A 17,476-nucleotide genomic window follows, 5' to 3' on the forward strand; every position below is an offset into this window, starting at 1 on the left:
TATTAATAATGCAGGTTATAATATATGGCATGCTTGCATCTTAATATTTGAACTTGAATCTTCTCTATACTTTATAGGCCTTACCTCTGCATAAGCTGTCCATCACTGAGAAAGTAGTCCAGGCAGTTCAATCAATGTTGCTTCCACAAGAAGGCAGTCTCTCTATTCTGACCTCCCTCCCAGCAGTCGGTGATGGCTCCACCCCAGTGATGGCAGTAGTGCGACTTGTAGCTGAAATAAGAACTAGGTAATGTAACTAAGATTAGGCAAGGATATCTTTAATTCTTGCATTTGTATCTGGCCTATTAACTTGTTCCCTGCAGATTTGATTTTTTTTTTTTTTTTTACCTGAAACAATTTACCTGCCGACTCTTGAAACTATTTTTCAAATATTTGTCTTAATGTTGACATTATGTATAAACAAAGATTAGGATTGAACATTTTAACATTAGGATTATGTTAGTATTGTGCGGCATTGTGTTTCAAATACAAGTTCGGTGAATTTGATGATATGACCCAGATTTGAATTTCTGTTATTTAAGTAATTGAAAGATTTATGTAGCATCTGCAGACACTTCAGTTTTAGACTGGAGCAAAAACCGAACAGGACAGATGCAGGGTCTTGGCCAGAATCGACAACAGTTTCTTCCCCATATGGATGTTTTTAAAGTGCAAAGAAAGGCAATGATGGGAAGGAGGAAATCTAAGGTCTTTGCAGAACAAACGTCAAATTAAAAATCTAATGAAGCCAGGTAAAAGAGAGTTGAATAGATAATTAGTAAATAAATAGGAGAAGCTACCAATCAATAAGTGAATGAAAATAAAAACAATGAATGCTGGAAATGTGAGCCAAAGGCAGAAATCAGCTAAATGATCCTTCAAAGGAAGATGATTGTTTTGCAGATGCAAGTGACTACAAATGCTCAAATTTTGAGCAAAATTTTAACTGCTGAAGGAACATGGCAGGTCAAGCAGCATCTATGGAAGGAAATCTTCAGATTGTGATTTTATTAGTTAGCCATGCCAATAAAGTGATTGTTTTGATCGGCAGTTCAGCAATTGGAACCAGCTTTAATGCTGTAGATAAACCAATGATTTCATTGTAGTCTCCAGGTTCCTGTTAAGTAATAAGTAGGAAGAGTATAACTGATGCTCCCGTGTCGATTTGTCAAGTCTTAGGTGCATCATGCACATGAATACAATTTGGATTGGTAGATTGTTAGTTTTCCTGGTAGCCTTTATTCTCTATATATTTGGCGATATATTTCTCAATGAATACCTTTATGACAGTGCTTTTTATCGTGAAAGTATTGTGTTATGGTGATAAAAGACACACTGTTTTATAATTAGTAGTTTACACAAAGTTTTGGTTTGTGAATATTATAAAAATTGAGAACAAAGGCTGAAATCTGAGACAATTTTGGTATCTGATTTGTTTTATTCTTTGGTTAACAAACATTGTTAGTCAGTTTAATTTATTGTACAATTAAAAGATTTTGTTTTGCGTACTAACCAGTCAGCGGAAAGACGATACATGATTACAATCGAGCCATTCACAGTGTACAGATAAATGATTTGATTTGATTTGATTCAATTTATTGTCATTGCACTTTTCAGTGCAACAAAATGGTTTAGCCTGCAGTCATAACATAGAATAAATACCGCCAGCTCCGCGATAGGCCTCAGCGCAGACGGACGCGGAGACGGGGGATACGGCAGGAAAGGTCGCATCCCCCCCCCGAAGGAAGAGTCAAAAAACATGTTACACCCACCGCCCCACACATACACAACTAAATAAACCGAAATAAACTGTAAAAACGGGACAAGAGAAAACAAAAAACAGAAAAGACAAACGGACTGCAGGCGAGCCGCAGCTGCAAGGCAGCGCCGCCACTTCCGGATAGAGTGGAAGACAAAGTCCAGTAAAGTCCGAGCAAAGATAATCCAAAGGTCTCCAATGAGGCGGCTAGTGGCTCAGGATGGCTCTCAAGTTGTTGGTAGGATGGTTCAGTTGCCTGATAACAGCTGGGAAGCAACTGTCCCTGAATCTGAAGGTGTGCGTTTTCACAATTTTATACCTTAATATTGTCTTCATATTGTTAAAGGATTGCGATTTATGTTCTTCCATTGCAGTCAAGGATTCTGATTGTTTTGTTGAATGAACTGATTTATTTTTCCACAGAGCGTGCTTAGTGATGGCCCAGTTGCTGGAAGATAGTTTATTCTGTGAGGAGTTTATTCAGCAGTGTCCGGCTGCAGTGGAAGTCCTGAACCTGGTGGCGCAGGAGTGCAGTCCAGGTATGTCTTGCAGTTCCAAAATCCCATGAAATGAAATGGAATCATAACTTTTGCATTCATGGAAATGCCTATTTTTGTTTTATCAGTCTCCTTCAAATATACGGACATGGAGTGTAAACAATTGTGTTTAATTAACTGTGACCAACGAATGTATGTGCACAGTCACTGAAAATTAAAGGATCTTTATGGAATCCAAGCATGCAAATTACAATCAAAAGAATACAAGTTTGCAGTCATGTTCTCATTATCCTTTGGCTCCAAACGTAGGAAATTTGAACACTGCATTACACCTAAACGTATAATTCCAAGCATATTGCAATGATTAGTAATTAACTATGTTCCCCAATAAGGAATGTTGGTTTAAAATCTTCCATGTGTGATTATAAATAAAGGTGACGTTTTCTACATTTAACCAATTGATTGCTTGCCTCTTTTATCCATTGGGGATTTTATCATATTTCTTCATCAAAGATTAAAATCAGTTTGTTTCTAAACTAATACAATAAGTTTTTCATACAGGGGGAGGTGGGTGTGTAGAACGAGCTGTTATGGGACGAGGAGGTAGTTGAAGCAGGTACTATCGCAACGTTTAAGAAACATTTAGACAGGTACATCAATTGGACATGTTTAGAGGGATATGGGCCAATCGCAGGCAGGTGGGACTAGTGTAGACGGGGCATGTTGGCCGGTGTGGGCAAGTTGGGCCAAAGGGTCTGTTTCCACGCAGTATGACTCCATGACTCTGTGAGTTGTTATGATGCCTTCACTGAGTATAATTATGGCAATCATTGGTGACACTTGTAGTGCTCGTGTGTTTGTGCCTTGTAAATATCTTTCCATTCCTTGGTAAGAAGAAATTCCCTTCTGTTTGCAGGTGAGCGACTGGTGGTGGTGGAGTCTCAATGCGAAAGATTACGGATGTTATATCGGGACTGTGCTCGCCCCCCTCCGCCTCCTCTGCAGACTGACAGGAGACAGGTAATGCTGCTGCAAGGATTATATAAAAGACTCACATAATTACTTATTGTTTTGTGGCATATAACTAGATGCATGGTTTGCTCTAGTCTAAAGAATATTCTTTTCACCTCCTCATTTCCTTTGTCTTTTATCTGAAGACGTCACTAATAACTACGCAATGGGGCGCGAACTAGTGGGAGCTGATCTGAGTCATATTTCCTCTACTGTTTGCATATTTAGCGAGATTGAAAAGTGGATTTGCAACACTGAAGTTCCATCACTAGAAGGAGAAACTCGTTTAAGTCAGATTGGTATTGTAAAAACCCTGTCCCACGTTACGAGTTCATTCCAGGAGTTCTCCTGAGTTTGCCCTGATTCAAACTCGGAGATTTACGGTAATGACCACTCGTCGGTACTCGAGGCTCTCATGGACATTTTTCATCATGTTGAAACATTTTCACTAGTCTTCCTGTGCTTACCTGCCGTTAGCGAGTCTTCCCGAGTACCTGCCGTTAGCGCTAAGTGACATCCCCGAGCTCCGACGTACCCGCTACGTTCATTATCCGTGCTTACCACGAGTTTGATTTATTTTAAACTCGGGAGAGCTCTTGGAATGAACTCGTACCGTGGGACAGGGCTTTTAAGTTTGAGATGTGATTTTTTTTTTTCTATTACAAATCACAAATTGTGGAGCACTGAGGTAAATAAATAAATTATGGGTCTTTGTCCCAAACATTATGGAGGGCACTGTAAATTGTCTGAGGAAGGGTCTCGACCCGAAACGTCACCCATTTGTTCTCTCCAGAGATGCTGCCTGTCCCGCTGAGTTACTCCCACGTTTTGTGCCTATCTTCATTGAACAAGAACCTTTTTGGTGTAAGTTGACCCTGAGTTGTGTGACCATGTCTTTAAGGCTTTGTTTTCATCAAGCACTTATATTGTGGCAAAATTTCTCAAAATGCTTTGCAGGAGCATTTTGAACCAATTCATGCAAACCACACAGACATTGGGGCAACATCTCAAGAGAATGAAGGTGGAGATTTAGAAAAGGAATTGCTAAGGGCCAAACCTGGGCCTCAGCAATGCTATTATGTCAATCTAATATTCACAGGTTAAAATCTCCACACTTGCTTGTTGATACCTTTTTTTTCAAACCAAATTCCAATTCTAGCTTATTTTCATTTTATTATTTCAATTTGTTTATATTGTTTTATAATATAACATACTGTGATATATTCTACTTTGGTATTTGTAGGTTAAACGGCCTCTATAAATTGCTCCTAGTGTAGGAAGTGAATGTAAAAGTGTAAATAGAACTAATGTGAATGGAAGATTGATGGTCAGTGTGGAATGGCTTGTTTTATGATCCACCTTTCAATTAATCAATCAATTTTGTGACTTGATCCAAATTGTTGTCTAGTGATTATTTGTAAGTTCAGTTTAATCAAGGTCATAACCAAGAATGTCAATTGTAGTGAAATCTTAGGGATTGTAACACCCAGTCCTACTAATCAATCAATATGGTCACGTGTACCGAAGTACAATGAAAAGCTTTTGTTGCATGCTAACCAGTTAGCTGATAGGCAATACATGATTACATTCGAGTCAACCACAGTGTACACATACATGATAGTTGTTTATGTGGGTATCATTTTGTTCTGCAGCATTAAAATAACTTCATTTTTGTTGGTTTTAAAATAAATCTTAACTTAAAGGTTTTTCTTTTTCTTTATTACTCCAGCCGAAAGAAATTACCTGGTCCCCCTCACGAGTTTTCCCTCCAGTACGTGCTTGCATGTTTTCCTCCTATCTTACTGCTGTGACGTTTCTCGCCGATCCAAGTGCAGGAGGGGGCTTGCCTCGCGGGACCTTCATCTACGCTACGTCACAGATACCTGTGCAGGTAGGATTCTGGCAATAGGCATTCAAAATTATTCTCAGTTCTGTTGTCGAGACCACGACGAATGCACAGCCTAGATTAGTAAACTAGCTTAACATGTTGTTACCCATTGCCTGCAATAGATGGAGGGAAAAATGAATGAGTTGAAATCTGGAGAAAATAACTTGGATTAGACAATATAAACAGAAACTACTGAAAATCTCAGAGACACTAAATTTTCACACCAGTGCTCATCAGAAAAGATTGTGATGCGAGGTCCAACTCAAGTTGTACACTCTGCCTCACAGATTGGCCTGATTTACAAGTATTTGCAACATTACATTGTAAAACCTTGGTATTTTTGCTTCATGTTCAGGTTAAGCAGATGATTTCATTTAGAAACTACTTTCACATTTAATGAAGAAAATGTTGAGTATTTGGTTTCAGACCCTTTTTTTTCATTTGAATGGTACAGTACATATGGAGATAGTTTGAACAGATTTCACCAGTGTTGACCCCTATTCTCTCCAGTCAATCTCTTGTTGTTTTCCTGTGCTACAATCTGTACAACAGCTACCCAGCAGTTGATTGTAATTCCTTTTCCAGAATCTGTTGCTCCCTTTTCAATTATGCTGTTGCCAGAGTGACCTTTGCTAAACAAAGATCTGTTACATTCTATTGGGAATATTACTGCCTCCCTGTGACTTGCACCATCTTGGGGGATATGATAACATCTGCGGAGTATCCAAAATTATGATATAATGATACTCGTTTTTATCAAGATTGCATATTTTCTTAATTTTTGAATGCTCATGAAAAATCAGATCGCCTTGGATGATGGTGTCCAATTGTGTTCCCTTAAGGCACCTTCATTTTATTGGGAGCTGGAAATTGTTTCCTATGGAGACACAGATGATGACAGCGGCCCCATAGTGTCTTTTGGATTTGCAACAGAGGCTGAAAAAAGGGACGGAGCTTGGACAAATCCAGTTGGAACCTGCCTTTTCCACAAGTACGTGCCGTTAATCTGCCATTTTACAGCAAATTTTTGGAAAACATGGGAAGGTTTAACTTCAGCTTCACTAGACTTCCCAATGATTAGACAATTAGCAATGTCTTAAGAATAAATAAATCATTTTTATAAAATGTTATTTAATGAAAGATTATTTGTCTAAGAGAATGGAAATATCCTACAGTTTCTACTTGGCTGTTGATGTGTGTTCCAAAGATCTGAAGTGGACATAAAATGTTGAAGTAACTCAGTGGGCCCGGCAGCGCCTCTAGAGAACATGGATCGGTGATGTTTTGACTCGGGGGCCCTACTTCTTGTGTCTGAAAAAAGGTCCTGACCCAAAATACCACCTATCCATGTTTTCCAGAGATGCTCCCTGACCGGCTAAGTTACTCCAACACTTTGTGTCCTTTTGTGTAAATCAGCATCTGCAAATTCTTTGTTTTTACATAGATCTGAGATGCCCTGCCATATTTCTATTTATTTATAGATTATCTACTCTGTTATAAATCTCTAGATTAACTCTAGATTATCTACTTTGTTTTCCATGGCTCTTTAAACATTTTTTAAGATAATCAAGGATTTATTTCCTGTGCAACTTTTAAACTCATCAGGACTTTGTTGGACAAAACTGGTGCTTGTTGGACAGCAATAAAAAGCCCTCTTTCAGTTTATTTATCTCTGTTTCTGCAGCAACGGGAGAGCTGTGCATTACAATGGATCCAGTCTGCTGCAGTGGAAGAGTGTCCGATTAGATGTCACCTTGTCACCTGGTAAATGGCGACAGGTTTAATATATTTCAAATCTATCAAAATTTCAGAACCACTTCAAAGTGTCATATCAGTACTGAATTTTCAGGAGCTTTTGCACATCATTATATGTTTGGGTTCCTCGGCTGATTCTGTTAATACTTTAGACGTTATTTTTGGAAAAACTTGCAAGTGCAAGCTTCATTCTGCTAATATAGAATGGTATGCAAGTATTACTCATCCACTTGGGATTTACATTATCAGTGGCAGATACACACAGTTGCAATATTATTATTTATATTCCAGATGACGTTAGGCATGAAGTTTCTGTTGTTTGTAGGCTGAAACCTAACGTTCTTTATTCAGCTGGCTGTTAGCCCTTGCCTGGTTCCAATTCCACTGTTTTATTGTAGATGAAGAACAGCTGCTTTCTGTCAGTTCTACATGTCGTCACCAGTGATCTACATCTGGGCCCTCCCTAGTTCTCATTTACAGTTACAGCCTGTACTTCAGTGAAAGCATTCTAAAGCACAATGTCAGGTTCCACAAGCATATCAAATAACACTCAGCTCTAACGCACCATGACCTCTCATCCCAAATCCACTTTTGGTTTAAAGCATTGGTTGTCAAACATTGGATGAACAGATATTTCTTCAAATTGAATAATGACTAAGTAGAATGCGTTTTCTGTGGGTGCTGCTACAAACTCTTCCCCATCTCTCTCACCCTTATTTTTACTCTCTTCCTCTTCTATTACTCCTACTCTTTGCGCTTTCTCCCTGCTTTTCTGTACCTGCGCCCTTGCTCTTTCTACAGTTGTCCTATTCTCCTGTTCATTTTCCCCCTCCTCTTTTTCTCCTGTTCTTTATCCCCTCCACTATGTCGCCCATGCTCTCTCTTCTTTAACCCACCCCCTTATCTCATTCTTTCTCTCCTCCCTACTGTTCTTTCTGCCCATCCTTCGTGCTTGGTTTGTCCCTACAAATAGCTCCCATTCCCAGGTCCTCCATGTCAACAACGCATTCTCCTCCTCCATGAAATAGCTTCTTATCAAGCTTTTGGCCACCCACCCTAATGCCTTCTGCATGTTGACAAATTTTGTTCAATTATTGCTCCTATGAAATGCTTCAAGCAAATTCTGTTATGTTATCGGCACTATATAATTGCAGATTAACCTGAGCATACGATGTAAGTACACTTGTTTGTACTACCATTGTTGTGGCCTCTTCTGCTTGGTTAGGATTTATTTCTCTCTCCTTGTCCATGGGGCATCAAAGAGCTATTGAAGTACATTACAAAGTATAAAGAATTTGTGCATACGTTGTAATTTGAAGTAAGTGAGGAATTGAGAGAGGAAATTGTGGCTCCCCTGACACATGAACAATTAGTTCTAGTGGGATCAAGTAAGCCCCCAGACCCATCCCTGTGTTTATTGCTAGTTAAACTAACTTGGTCATTGTTGCAGTGGAATTCACAAGTTTCTTTAGCACGTTTGAATAAAGATACGTGTCTTTTGCCCTTTATTTATTTTTCTCCTGATTTAGGTGATGTCGCAGGTATTGGTTGGGAGAGAAGTGACGGAACCCCTCCACCACCGGGTCAACCAGCAAAGGGCAGAGTGTATTTCACCTATTGTGGGCAGCGACTCAGCCCATTCCTGGAGGATGTATCTGGGGGAATGTGGCCAGTAGTTCACATTCAGAAAAAGGTAATCTATTTGCTTTTAATTTGTTTTTAAGCAATTCATTTATAATGCAAGCTAATACAAGCTATAGACATATGATGAAAGAATGGATCGTCTGGGCTTGTATTCACTGGAATTTAGAAGGATGAGAGGAGATCTTATAGAAACAAATAAAATTCTTAAGGGATTGGACAGGCTAGATGCAGGAAAAAAATTCCCAAGGTTGGGGAAATCCAGAACCCGGGATCACAGTTTAAGAAGAAGGGGTAGGCCATTTAGGACTGAGACGAGGAAAAACGTTTTCACCCAGAGTTGTGAATCTGGAATTCTCTACCTCAGAGGGCAGTGGAAGCCAATTCTCTGGATTATTTCAAGAGACAGTTAGATATAGCTCTTGGGGCAAACGGAGTCAAGGGATATGGGGAGAAAACAGGAACGGGGTACTGATTTTGGATGATCAGCCATGATCATATTGAATGGCAATGCTGGCTCGAAGGGCCGAATGGTCTATTCCTGCACCTATTTTCTTTTCTATGGTTTTCTATGAGTTTAAGATTTGATAATCCTTTATTGACTGACCATCGATCAACCTGTTCACACTAGTGCTATGTTATCCCACTTTCACATCCACCCCCTGCACATGAGGGGCAATTTACCGAGTCCAATTAACCCACAAACCATCATGTCTTTGGGATGTGGGAGGAAACTGGAGTGTGACTTTTCTGCTTTACTTCATGTTTGCATGAAAGTAGAAGTACCTGTAGGGGGATTCTTACATTTGAGATTAAGTATAATCCCAACTGTAGCACATTTGTGAATATTGTAACTGCCATTTACTACACACTAGCTCACCTTTAAAATGTATGCAGCATCTGTACTGGGTCCTAGTACAAACTGATTTATCGCTCTGGGCAGCCTTGAAAGAGGATGCATGTTGCTTAGGTAATCCCTCTGTGAATTATTAGAAAGATGGTGCTGTAGCCTTCGCCTACAGTGGGAGGGCTGAGGTTGCTGTAAACTATTTACTGTAAACTGCTGTAATCAAGTTCGCTGACGACACCACTGTTGTGGGGCGTATCACTGATGGGGATGAGTCAGAGTATAGAAGAGAGATCGAGCAACTGTCCATATGGTGCCAGCGCAATAACCTGGCCCTCAACACCAGCAAAACCAAGGAACTGATTGTGGACTTTGGAAGGAGTAGGAGGGGGACCCACAGCCCCATTTATATCAATGGTTGAAAGGGTCAAGAGCTTCAAATTCCTGGACATGCACATCTCTGAAGATCTTTCCTGGTCCAAGAACACTAATGCAATTATCAAGAAAGCTCATCAGCGCCTCTACTTCCTGAGAAGATTACGGAGAGTCGGTTTGTCAAGGAAGACTCTCTCTAACTTCTACAGGTGCACAGTAGAGAGCATGCTGACCGCTTGCATCGTGGCTTGGTTCGGCAATTTGAGCGCCCTGGAGAGGAAAAGGCTACAAAAAATAGTAAACACTGCCCAGTCCATCATCGGCTCTGACCTTCCTTCCATCGAGGGGATTTATCGCAGTCGCTGCCTCAAAAAGGCTGGCAGTATCATCAAAGACCCACACCATCCTGGCCACAAACTCATCTCCCTGCTACCTTCAGGTAGAAGGTACAGGAGCCTGAAGATTGCAACAACCAGGTTCAGGAATAGCTACTTCCCCACAGCCATCAGGCTATTAAACCTGGCTCGGACAAAACTTTGATTATTAATAACCCATTTTCTGTTATTTGCACTTTATCAGTTTATTTATTCATGTGTGTATATATTTATATTATGGTATATGGACACACTTATCTGTTTTGTAGTAAATGCCTACTATGTTCTGTGTGCTGAAGCAAAGCAAGAATTTCATTGTCCTATACAGGGACACATGACAATAAACTCACTTGAACTTGAACTATTTTGCTAGTCGACAAGCTGCTTCTGGTTATATAACTTCCCTGCAGCCTGGAGAGCATACATTGTTCTTCATCCATCCTGCAGTTGAGAAGTACAACTAGACAGATGAAGATTTCTAGCTGTGAACACATAACAAGATATTGTCTGTACGTTCAGCAAGACCCTCGCCTGTCCTGACATTAGACAGATTTGTGTCGCAGTGACAAGCTCAACAACAGCATCTTCAAATTAGATAGTGTCTGACATTGCAAAATCACTCAAAGTAAACTGCACAGCAACAATCTGTGTTTTATAGAGATTGATGAAGGCTGTATTGACCTTTTTCTTTTTTTGTTCTTCTTAACTATGCTGTGTTGAATTTATGACCCTAAAAGTGACGGTTTAATATTTTGTTTGCAAAGAGGCAATGCAAATGCAATTCTACTTCAAAGTTATTTATTTCACACTTGAAAAGCAAGAGACTTGCAACTGAGTGGCATGTTGAAGAGAGATGATTTTGTCATTCTTCTTCCTCCAAGAAATCTACACTTTTCCAATTCTGAAGACTTGCTGATTCCTGCATCTAATTACTCTACTATGGGGTCATAGGTTTTGGAGCTGCCCCCATCTAAATCGCTACGCCTTTTTCCCCCTCATTTAAGTTGTTGTTAAACCTCACAAGCTTGATAAATCTTGGTTATCTACCCCAGTATCTCCTTGTGCAGTTTGATATCACATTGTTCTTAGCAGTGCTCCCTTGAAACACCTTGGGATGTTTTTCTACGTTTAAGATGGTGTACACTGTACACAAAATAAAAATACAATGTAAATTGCAACATGAGTCCTGAAAGAGTTTTAACTGGGAAAGTGGCACGGTTTTAGATTGTCTTTTGAATGAGGTTTTAAAACTGAACATGTTCACTATGCACTATATTGGAGCAGGAAAGCTTTACTATATTCTCTGGACAATATATGCCTCTTAGCCAAGTTCAGAATAAAACCCATTCCAACGTGCAACCTATGTGCAGTATTTCTACCATTAAAACATAAACTACATTTTGAAAATATAATATTAGCTTGAAAGATTATTAAATGACGCAAAGTCCTATAAATGCAAAAAAACAAAAGACACAAAGTGCAAAAGTAACTCAGCGGGTCAGGCAGCATTTATCAAGAACATGGATAGATGACATTTCAGGTTGGGACTTTTCTTCAGACCCGAAATATCAATTATCTACCCACAAATGTTCTCTTGTGATGCTGCCTGACCCGTTGAGTTACCCCACACTTTGTGTCTTTCTTTTAAAATAAACTGGCATCTGCAGTTTTTTGTTTCTGTCTTATAGATGCATGACTTTCTTTTCAATTGCGAATATTCAACCATCAAATATCAAATATAAAGAATTGATGTACTTTAATGACAGTCTGGTTTTAGTTATTGAGGACCCACATTTGGGCAAATGAGGTGATACCAAGAATAAAAATAATGCATAATTTTAAGTTGCGGATGCTGTCGTTGAGCTTGTCACAGTGGCACAAATCTTGTCTAATGTCATATGGAAACAGATTCACAAAGTTCTTAATGATTGTCCCTTTCTACTTGTTTTGAACAGAATACTAAAGTTCGCGCAAACTTTGGATGTCGTCCCTTTGCTTACGCAGAGGGTCAGGCACACCGGAATGCAGCTGACCTTTGTGTTGATCTGGCAGAAGAAATCAGTGCCAACTTTGAAGCTTTGCCTTTTGCCATGGCATCAGACAGCGATAACGACGCTGGTGCTAGTGTGGCGTCAGATTCAGGGTCCCATGGACCTCCCTGTCGAATTGCAGCGACTGGTGCGCCACAGCAGCGTAAGTAATATCTCCGTTATGTTATTGTTGTTATTCTCTTTTTTCCGGTTTTTATTTTTGCTCATGCGTACTAGACTGCTCACGTAGATGAATCCCAACTCCTAGGATAAAGATTATAAATAAGGCTTCCAGTCAAGTTTTTTTTTTTTTGTGCCTGTATCCAAAATACCATCTTGTTGCTGCACCCACATTCTTCTAAATTCCAATGAGTATTGATCCAACCTGTTTCACCTCCCTCCATACATTAGTCACTTCATCCCACACATCAACCATCATCCCACAAATCATCTGCCAAGATAGACACAAAATGCTGGAATAACTCAGTGAGACTCAGTAGCATCTCTGGATAGAAGGAATGGGTGATGTTTTGGCTCATGACCCTTCTTCTGTCTGTGAGTCAGGGGAGAGGCAGATACAAAGATAAGGAAGGGTAAGATGTGAAAACGGGACATCAAAGGAGACGTGAATCAAGAAAATATATCTCCCATCCTTGTACTTCCTCTGATAAGCAGGAGTCCTGAAGAACTTATATCTTCCTACCTGGATTCTATTATCTCTCAATTCGTCCAGTCTCTTTCTGTCTTATGTCTTTGAACCTTCTCTGATTCAGATTCAGATTCAATTTTAATTGTCATTGTCAGTGTACAGTACAGAGACAACAAAATTCATTTAGCATCTCCCTTGAAGAGCGACATAGCAAACTATTTGAATAAATAATAATAAGTGTCTGGGGGGGGGGGGGGGGGTGGTGATTGGCAGTCATCGAGGTACGTTGTTGAGTACCTCTGCACTGATTCCAATGCAATTATATTTTTAAACATGGAAACAATATTTGTACACACTACTCCATGTTAACGCACCAGCACCCTGTACAATAACCAAACCAAATCTATTATTATATTGCCCACATCTTGCAATATAAGCGAATATGTAATTAACCTTTCTAATTAATTGCTGCACCTTCATGCCAATCCTTTTTTTTATTTTCAAGTATCAGGATCTCCAGTTCCTATGTGCACCATTTTGTCTCTTAACGTTTAAAAATATTTTACCTTGTCATTTTTCTTATCGAATTTGAAAGTCTTGTATTTTTCCCACATTAGACTTCATCTGTAAACTTTGTCACTTAACCCTCTCTTTCTCTGTGACAGAATATGACAGTGATGCCTCCTGCCATTACAAAGTGCAACTGAGCTATGAAAATTTTTTGATATCTGGTCCATACTGCCATTTGCCAGCAGTGACTGATGATGAAAGTGATGATGATGAGGATGATGATGTACCACGGGTAAGTCATAGCCAGATTCAACATGACAAAGACAATTAACCACTAGTTTACTTTGTAATTAAGAACCTCACATTGTCAAATTTTTAATACCCTCAACTCCACATAGAGTTACGATAAAGATTCCCAAATTCTCATGTATCATCTGGTGACGTGTACTTGCAAATAATAGTACCCTTATTCCATTGGAGTTTGTTGCCCACTGTTTCAAATTGCATTATATCTTAGTCTCATATTACATTGTTAATGTTAGAACAGTTTTTTAATTTATTTTGCTTTTTTTTTGGGTCATCCGTAAATTAATTGATTCTTCAAATATAATGGTATAAAGGGCCTGTCCCACACACGATTTTTTCGCCGACTTGCCGGCACCGTCATAGTCGCAGCATAGTTCTCTGAAAAATTTCAGCATATTGAAAATCCAGCAGCGCCCAGAAAAAGGGCGACTACTCACGACCATACAGGCGTCACCCCGTGACGACTATGATGGGTGACGGCAAGTTGCCGAAAAAATCGCATAGGTGGGGAAGACCCTTTAGTCTCACCGTCGGTAGTTTTCCAACGGCATTATTTGCAGCCTCCTGAAGTCAGGTGGCACCCTGGAAATGTTGCCGTTCCAGAGATAAGTGCAGTTGGTGCTGATTGTCACTTGCATACTTTCTTTATTAAGTTATTTCACAAAATAAGCACAAATGTATTAAGCTCTTTGATGGTGTTAAAAGAGGATGTACTGAAGATTTATTTGTATTGTTTTCTATATCTTATTGGAGAGTTCTGTTGGGAAAATAGATGTTGGAAACCTGATTTCTGTGAATCCTTGTTTGTTCTTCTCCAGGAAGACCATTATGCACTTCTTGTCAAAGCTTGGGAAACCAAAGTCTTCCCTACGATCCGCAGACGATTCCGGAATGAAGCAGAAAGAAAATCTGGATTGGATCAGATAAAGGGTGCACTGCAACTTGGTAGGTTCCAACTGTGTATTATGACTCATAAATAACTTTGATGAATTCTTAAAGATTAAGTGAACTTTGTTGAATGGCCACACTCTTGTTTTCAGTGCAGATGTCTGAAAGCATCTTAGTTCATAAGTGATAGGAGCAGAATTAGGCCATTCTGCCCATCAGATTTACTCCACCATTCAATCATGGCTGATCTATGCCTTTCCTAGATTAATACAGTTTGGAAACAGGCCTTTCGGCCCAACTCGCCCACACCGGCCAACCTAACCCCATTCTCCTGCCTTCTCCCCAAAACCCATGACACCTGTACTAACAAAGAATCTATATATCTCTGCCTTAAAAAGATCCATTGACTTGGCCTCCACAGTCTTCTGAGTTTCTCCACTGTTTCTTTTATTTTATACTCTTTGTCGGAGGCAGCATTGGGAACCATCTTTTGTAAATTTGCCTTTTCAATAATGGAATGCCAGTTTGTAGATAGTTGACTATAAAAGGAATATGAACTACAATTGGTATTGTTGAGTAGTAACATACATAATGCCTAATCACAGCTGCAAATACTTAGATTTACAGCTCGGTGTGGGTGAAATGAGCAACTGAGTGATGGTGTGAAATAAAGAAATTGCTGAAAACATTATTTTGGATTTAAATGGCATTGTAACAACTCAGTATCTAAGGGACTTTGCCTAAAATGAATTATGTTGGTGTTTCATTGCTATTTTTCACTCAACCGCACAAGTATTTGTTAGATGAACATTTAATTCATCTATTTTTGTTAAGGGTTGTAAGAGGGAACAGTATTGGCTAGTCCTTGGTCATCATTTAAACAACCAGATCTGCAGGATGCAACCTTGTGCCTTTTCAAAAGGGCAGTGTCATTTTATAACTCGAAACTATGTTGTTTATATTGTATTATTTAATGTTTTCATTTTTCTTGTTGTAAGGGAAGTTCCACTTAATTTTATATCCAGTCACGCCAGAAAATAAGTGAAATCACCAGATTTTTCTAAAATGTGAAGATACAAATCGCTTATATGTAGCTAATGATTTTAATGTGATAATAGGCTCTAAAATGCCTCACAGAATTATCAATTTTTTTGCTCAGCCATGCAGGGTGATATTTGAAGGCAAGTTTTAAAAGGCTTCTTGAAAAGAGTGCATGTCTGTCTATATGTGTGAGAGAGAGAGGGGGGAAAGTGTTTAGAGAAGATATTTCCCTATTCCCATATAATTGCGAAAGCAGTTTATCCAAATACTGCGGCCAGTTTTAGTAAACCCATTAACGTCAAAGCAAATGCATGATTGATGTGCACATTTCACCATAGTGGAAAATCAGAGCATTAAAGGAGATACCCGATTAGAAACAGGACATGTTGGAATGCGAGCCAGGCAAGGCAGCAATGAAATTTCATCAGATCCATGTAATGTCATTCGAATTAAGAATTATTTGGATGTTACTTCAGTCATACTCAGTAGCCTTGAGGAATTATGTGCCTTTGTGGAGGATTCACTTTCTGGAAATGCCTTTCTGATATTGTTTCACTCTTGGATGCTGACTATGATATCAAAAAGTTTATAATTTAGTAGCTGACTGATATCCACAACTTGGACAGAGGTGAATCCTGAATTGTTACACTTAGGAATTAACATAGAAATGTGAACTTAATGTGATCTTGGTTTTTTTTTTCAGAATAGCATTTTGGTCATTCTTATCTTTGGATAGACAGCCACGTGAAGGAGACGGTTTAAAATCAAGTTGTTTTTTCTCTACAAGACATAGTTTAAAATGTTCCTGTTTCTTTGTTCATATTTTTCAATATGAACATCACAGGCATAACCAGTGGTAAACAAAACCAACCAACTGAACCAGCTAAGATACAGTTGCCTTGATACTCATGAATGAGTGTAATTTCAATGATGTTGTAATTGTTTTAGTATAACTGTTAAATTATCCTCACATCAATAACTGGTTTTAAATAGGTATGGTAGATATTGCTCGCCAGACTGTGGAGTTCCTGTACGAAGAAAATGGTGGCATTCCCAGGGATCTCTACCTCCCAACCATTGAGGACATTAAAGATGAAGCCAATAAGTTCACGATGAATAAAGTTCGCAAAGGTAGCTTTATTTAATTACTTGCAAAATGTTTGCCCATGCCTGAATATTGTTTTGGTCTTACACTATGCAAGCATGGATTACTTTATTTCGTGAGGAATGAATGAATGAATGAATGAATGAATGAATGAATGAATGAATGAATGAATGAATGAATAACCTTTAATAATCCTTTACAGGAAATTACAGTGCCACAACAGCTTCAAGACAGACATAACACCACACATTTCAACAGATATCTTCAATACATAATAAGTTAAAATTTTTGTGCATTATAAAACCTTATAGCAGCTGGTATACAAGACTTCCTATGTCTCTCCGTTTTGCACATTGGTGCAATCAGTCTCTGACTGAAGATGCTGCACTTGATCACCTTCAGGGCGTGGAGTGGGTGAGTGGGGTTGGTCATTATTGAGCCTAGTTTTTTCAGAGTTCTGGCCTCTGCCACCTGCTTGACCGTTAGTTGCTCTGCCCCAACCACTGAGCCGGCCTTCCTGATCAGCTTATCCAGTCTGTTTTTGTCCGCTATTCGGGCGCCTTCTCCCCAACAGGCCACAGCAAAAAACAGAGCACTGGCCACCACTGAATGGTAGACACTGCACAATAGGGGTTGACAGATATTAAATGACTTTAGCCTCCTTAAAAAATACAGTCTACTTTGTCCCTTCCTGTACACCGCCTCCATATGACTCTTCCAGTCCAGCTCGCTGTCAAGCTGCACACCAAGGTACCTGTGGTTGGCGACCACCTCCACCTCAGTGCCCCTGATGGTGATTG

General features: G+C 39.4%; 1 protein-coding gene across 6 annotated transcripts in view; it reads left to right on the forward strand.

Annotated features, from left to right (window-relative positions):
- Positions 1–17,476, forward strand: part of LOC129709146 (probable E3 ubiquitin-protein ligase HECTD4) — a 168,391-nt gene that overhangs the window by 112,489 nt on the left and 38,426 nt on the right. For all 6 annotated transcript variants that reach the window (XM_055655285.1, XM_055655291.1, XM_055655288.1 and 3 more), the window contains 11 exons: positions 78–247; positions 2,183–2,298; positions 3,173–3,276; positions 4,997–5,158; positions 5,998–6,146; positions 6,840–6,919; positions 8,440–8,603; positions 12,103–12,340; positions 13,492–13,628; positions 14,461–14,587; positions 16,565–16,702. In XM_055655285.1, the coding sequence (XP_055511260.1) occupies positions 78–247; positions 2,183–2,298; positions 3,173–3,276; positions 4,997–5,158; positions 5,998–6,146; positions 6,840–6,919; positions 8,440–8,603; positions 12,103–12,340; positions 13,492–13,628; positions 14,461–14,587; positions 16,565–16,702 (1,585 nt within the window). The remainder of the gene's footprint in view (positions 1–77; positions 248–2,182; positions 2,299–3,172; positions 3,277–4,996; positions 5,159–5,997; positions 6,147–6,839; positions 6,920–8,439; positions 8,604–12,102; positions 12,341–13,491; positions 13,629–14,460; positions 14,588–16,564; positions 16,703–17,476) is intronic.

Source organism: Leucoraja erinacea, chromosome 25, assembly GCF_028641065.1.
Source record: "Leucoraja erinacea ecotype New England chromosome 25, Leri_hhj_1, whole genome shotgun sequence".
NCBI classification, from domain to species: Eukaryota; Metazoa; Chordata; class Chondrichthyes; order Rajiformes; family Rajidae; genus Leucoraja; species Leucoraja erinaceus.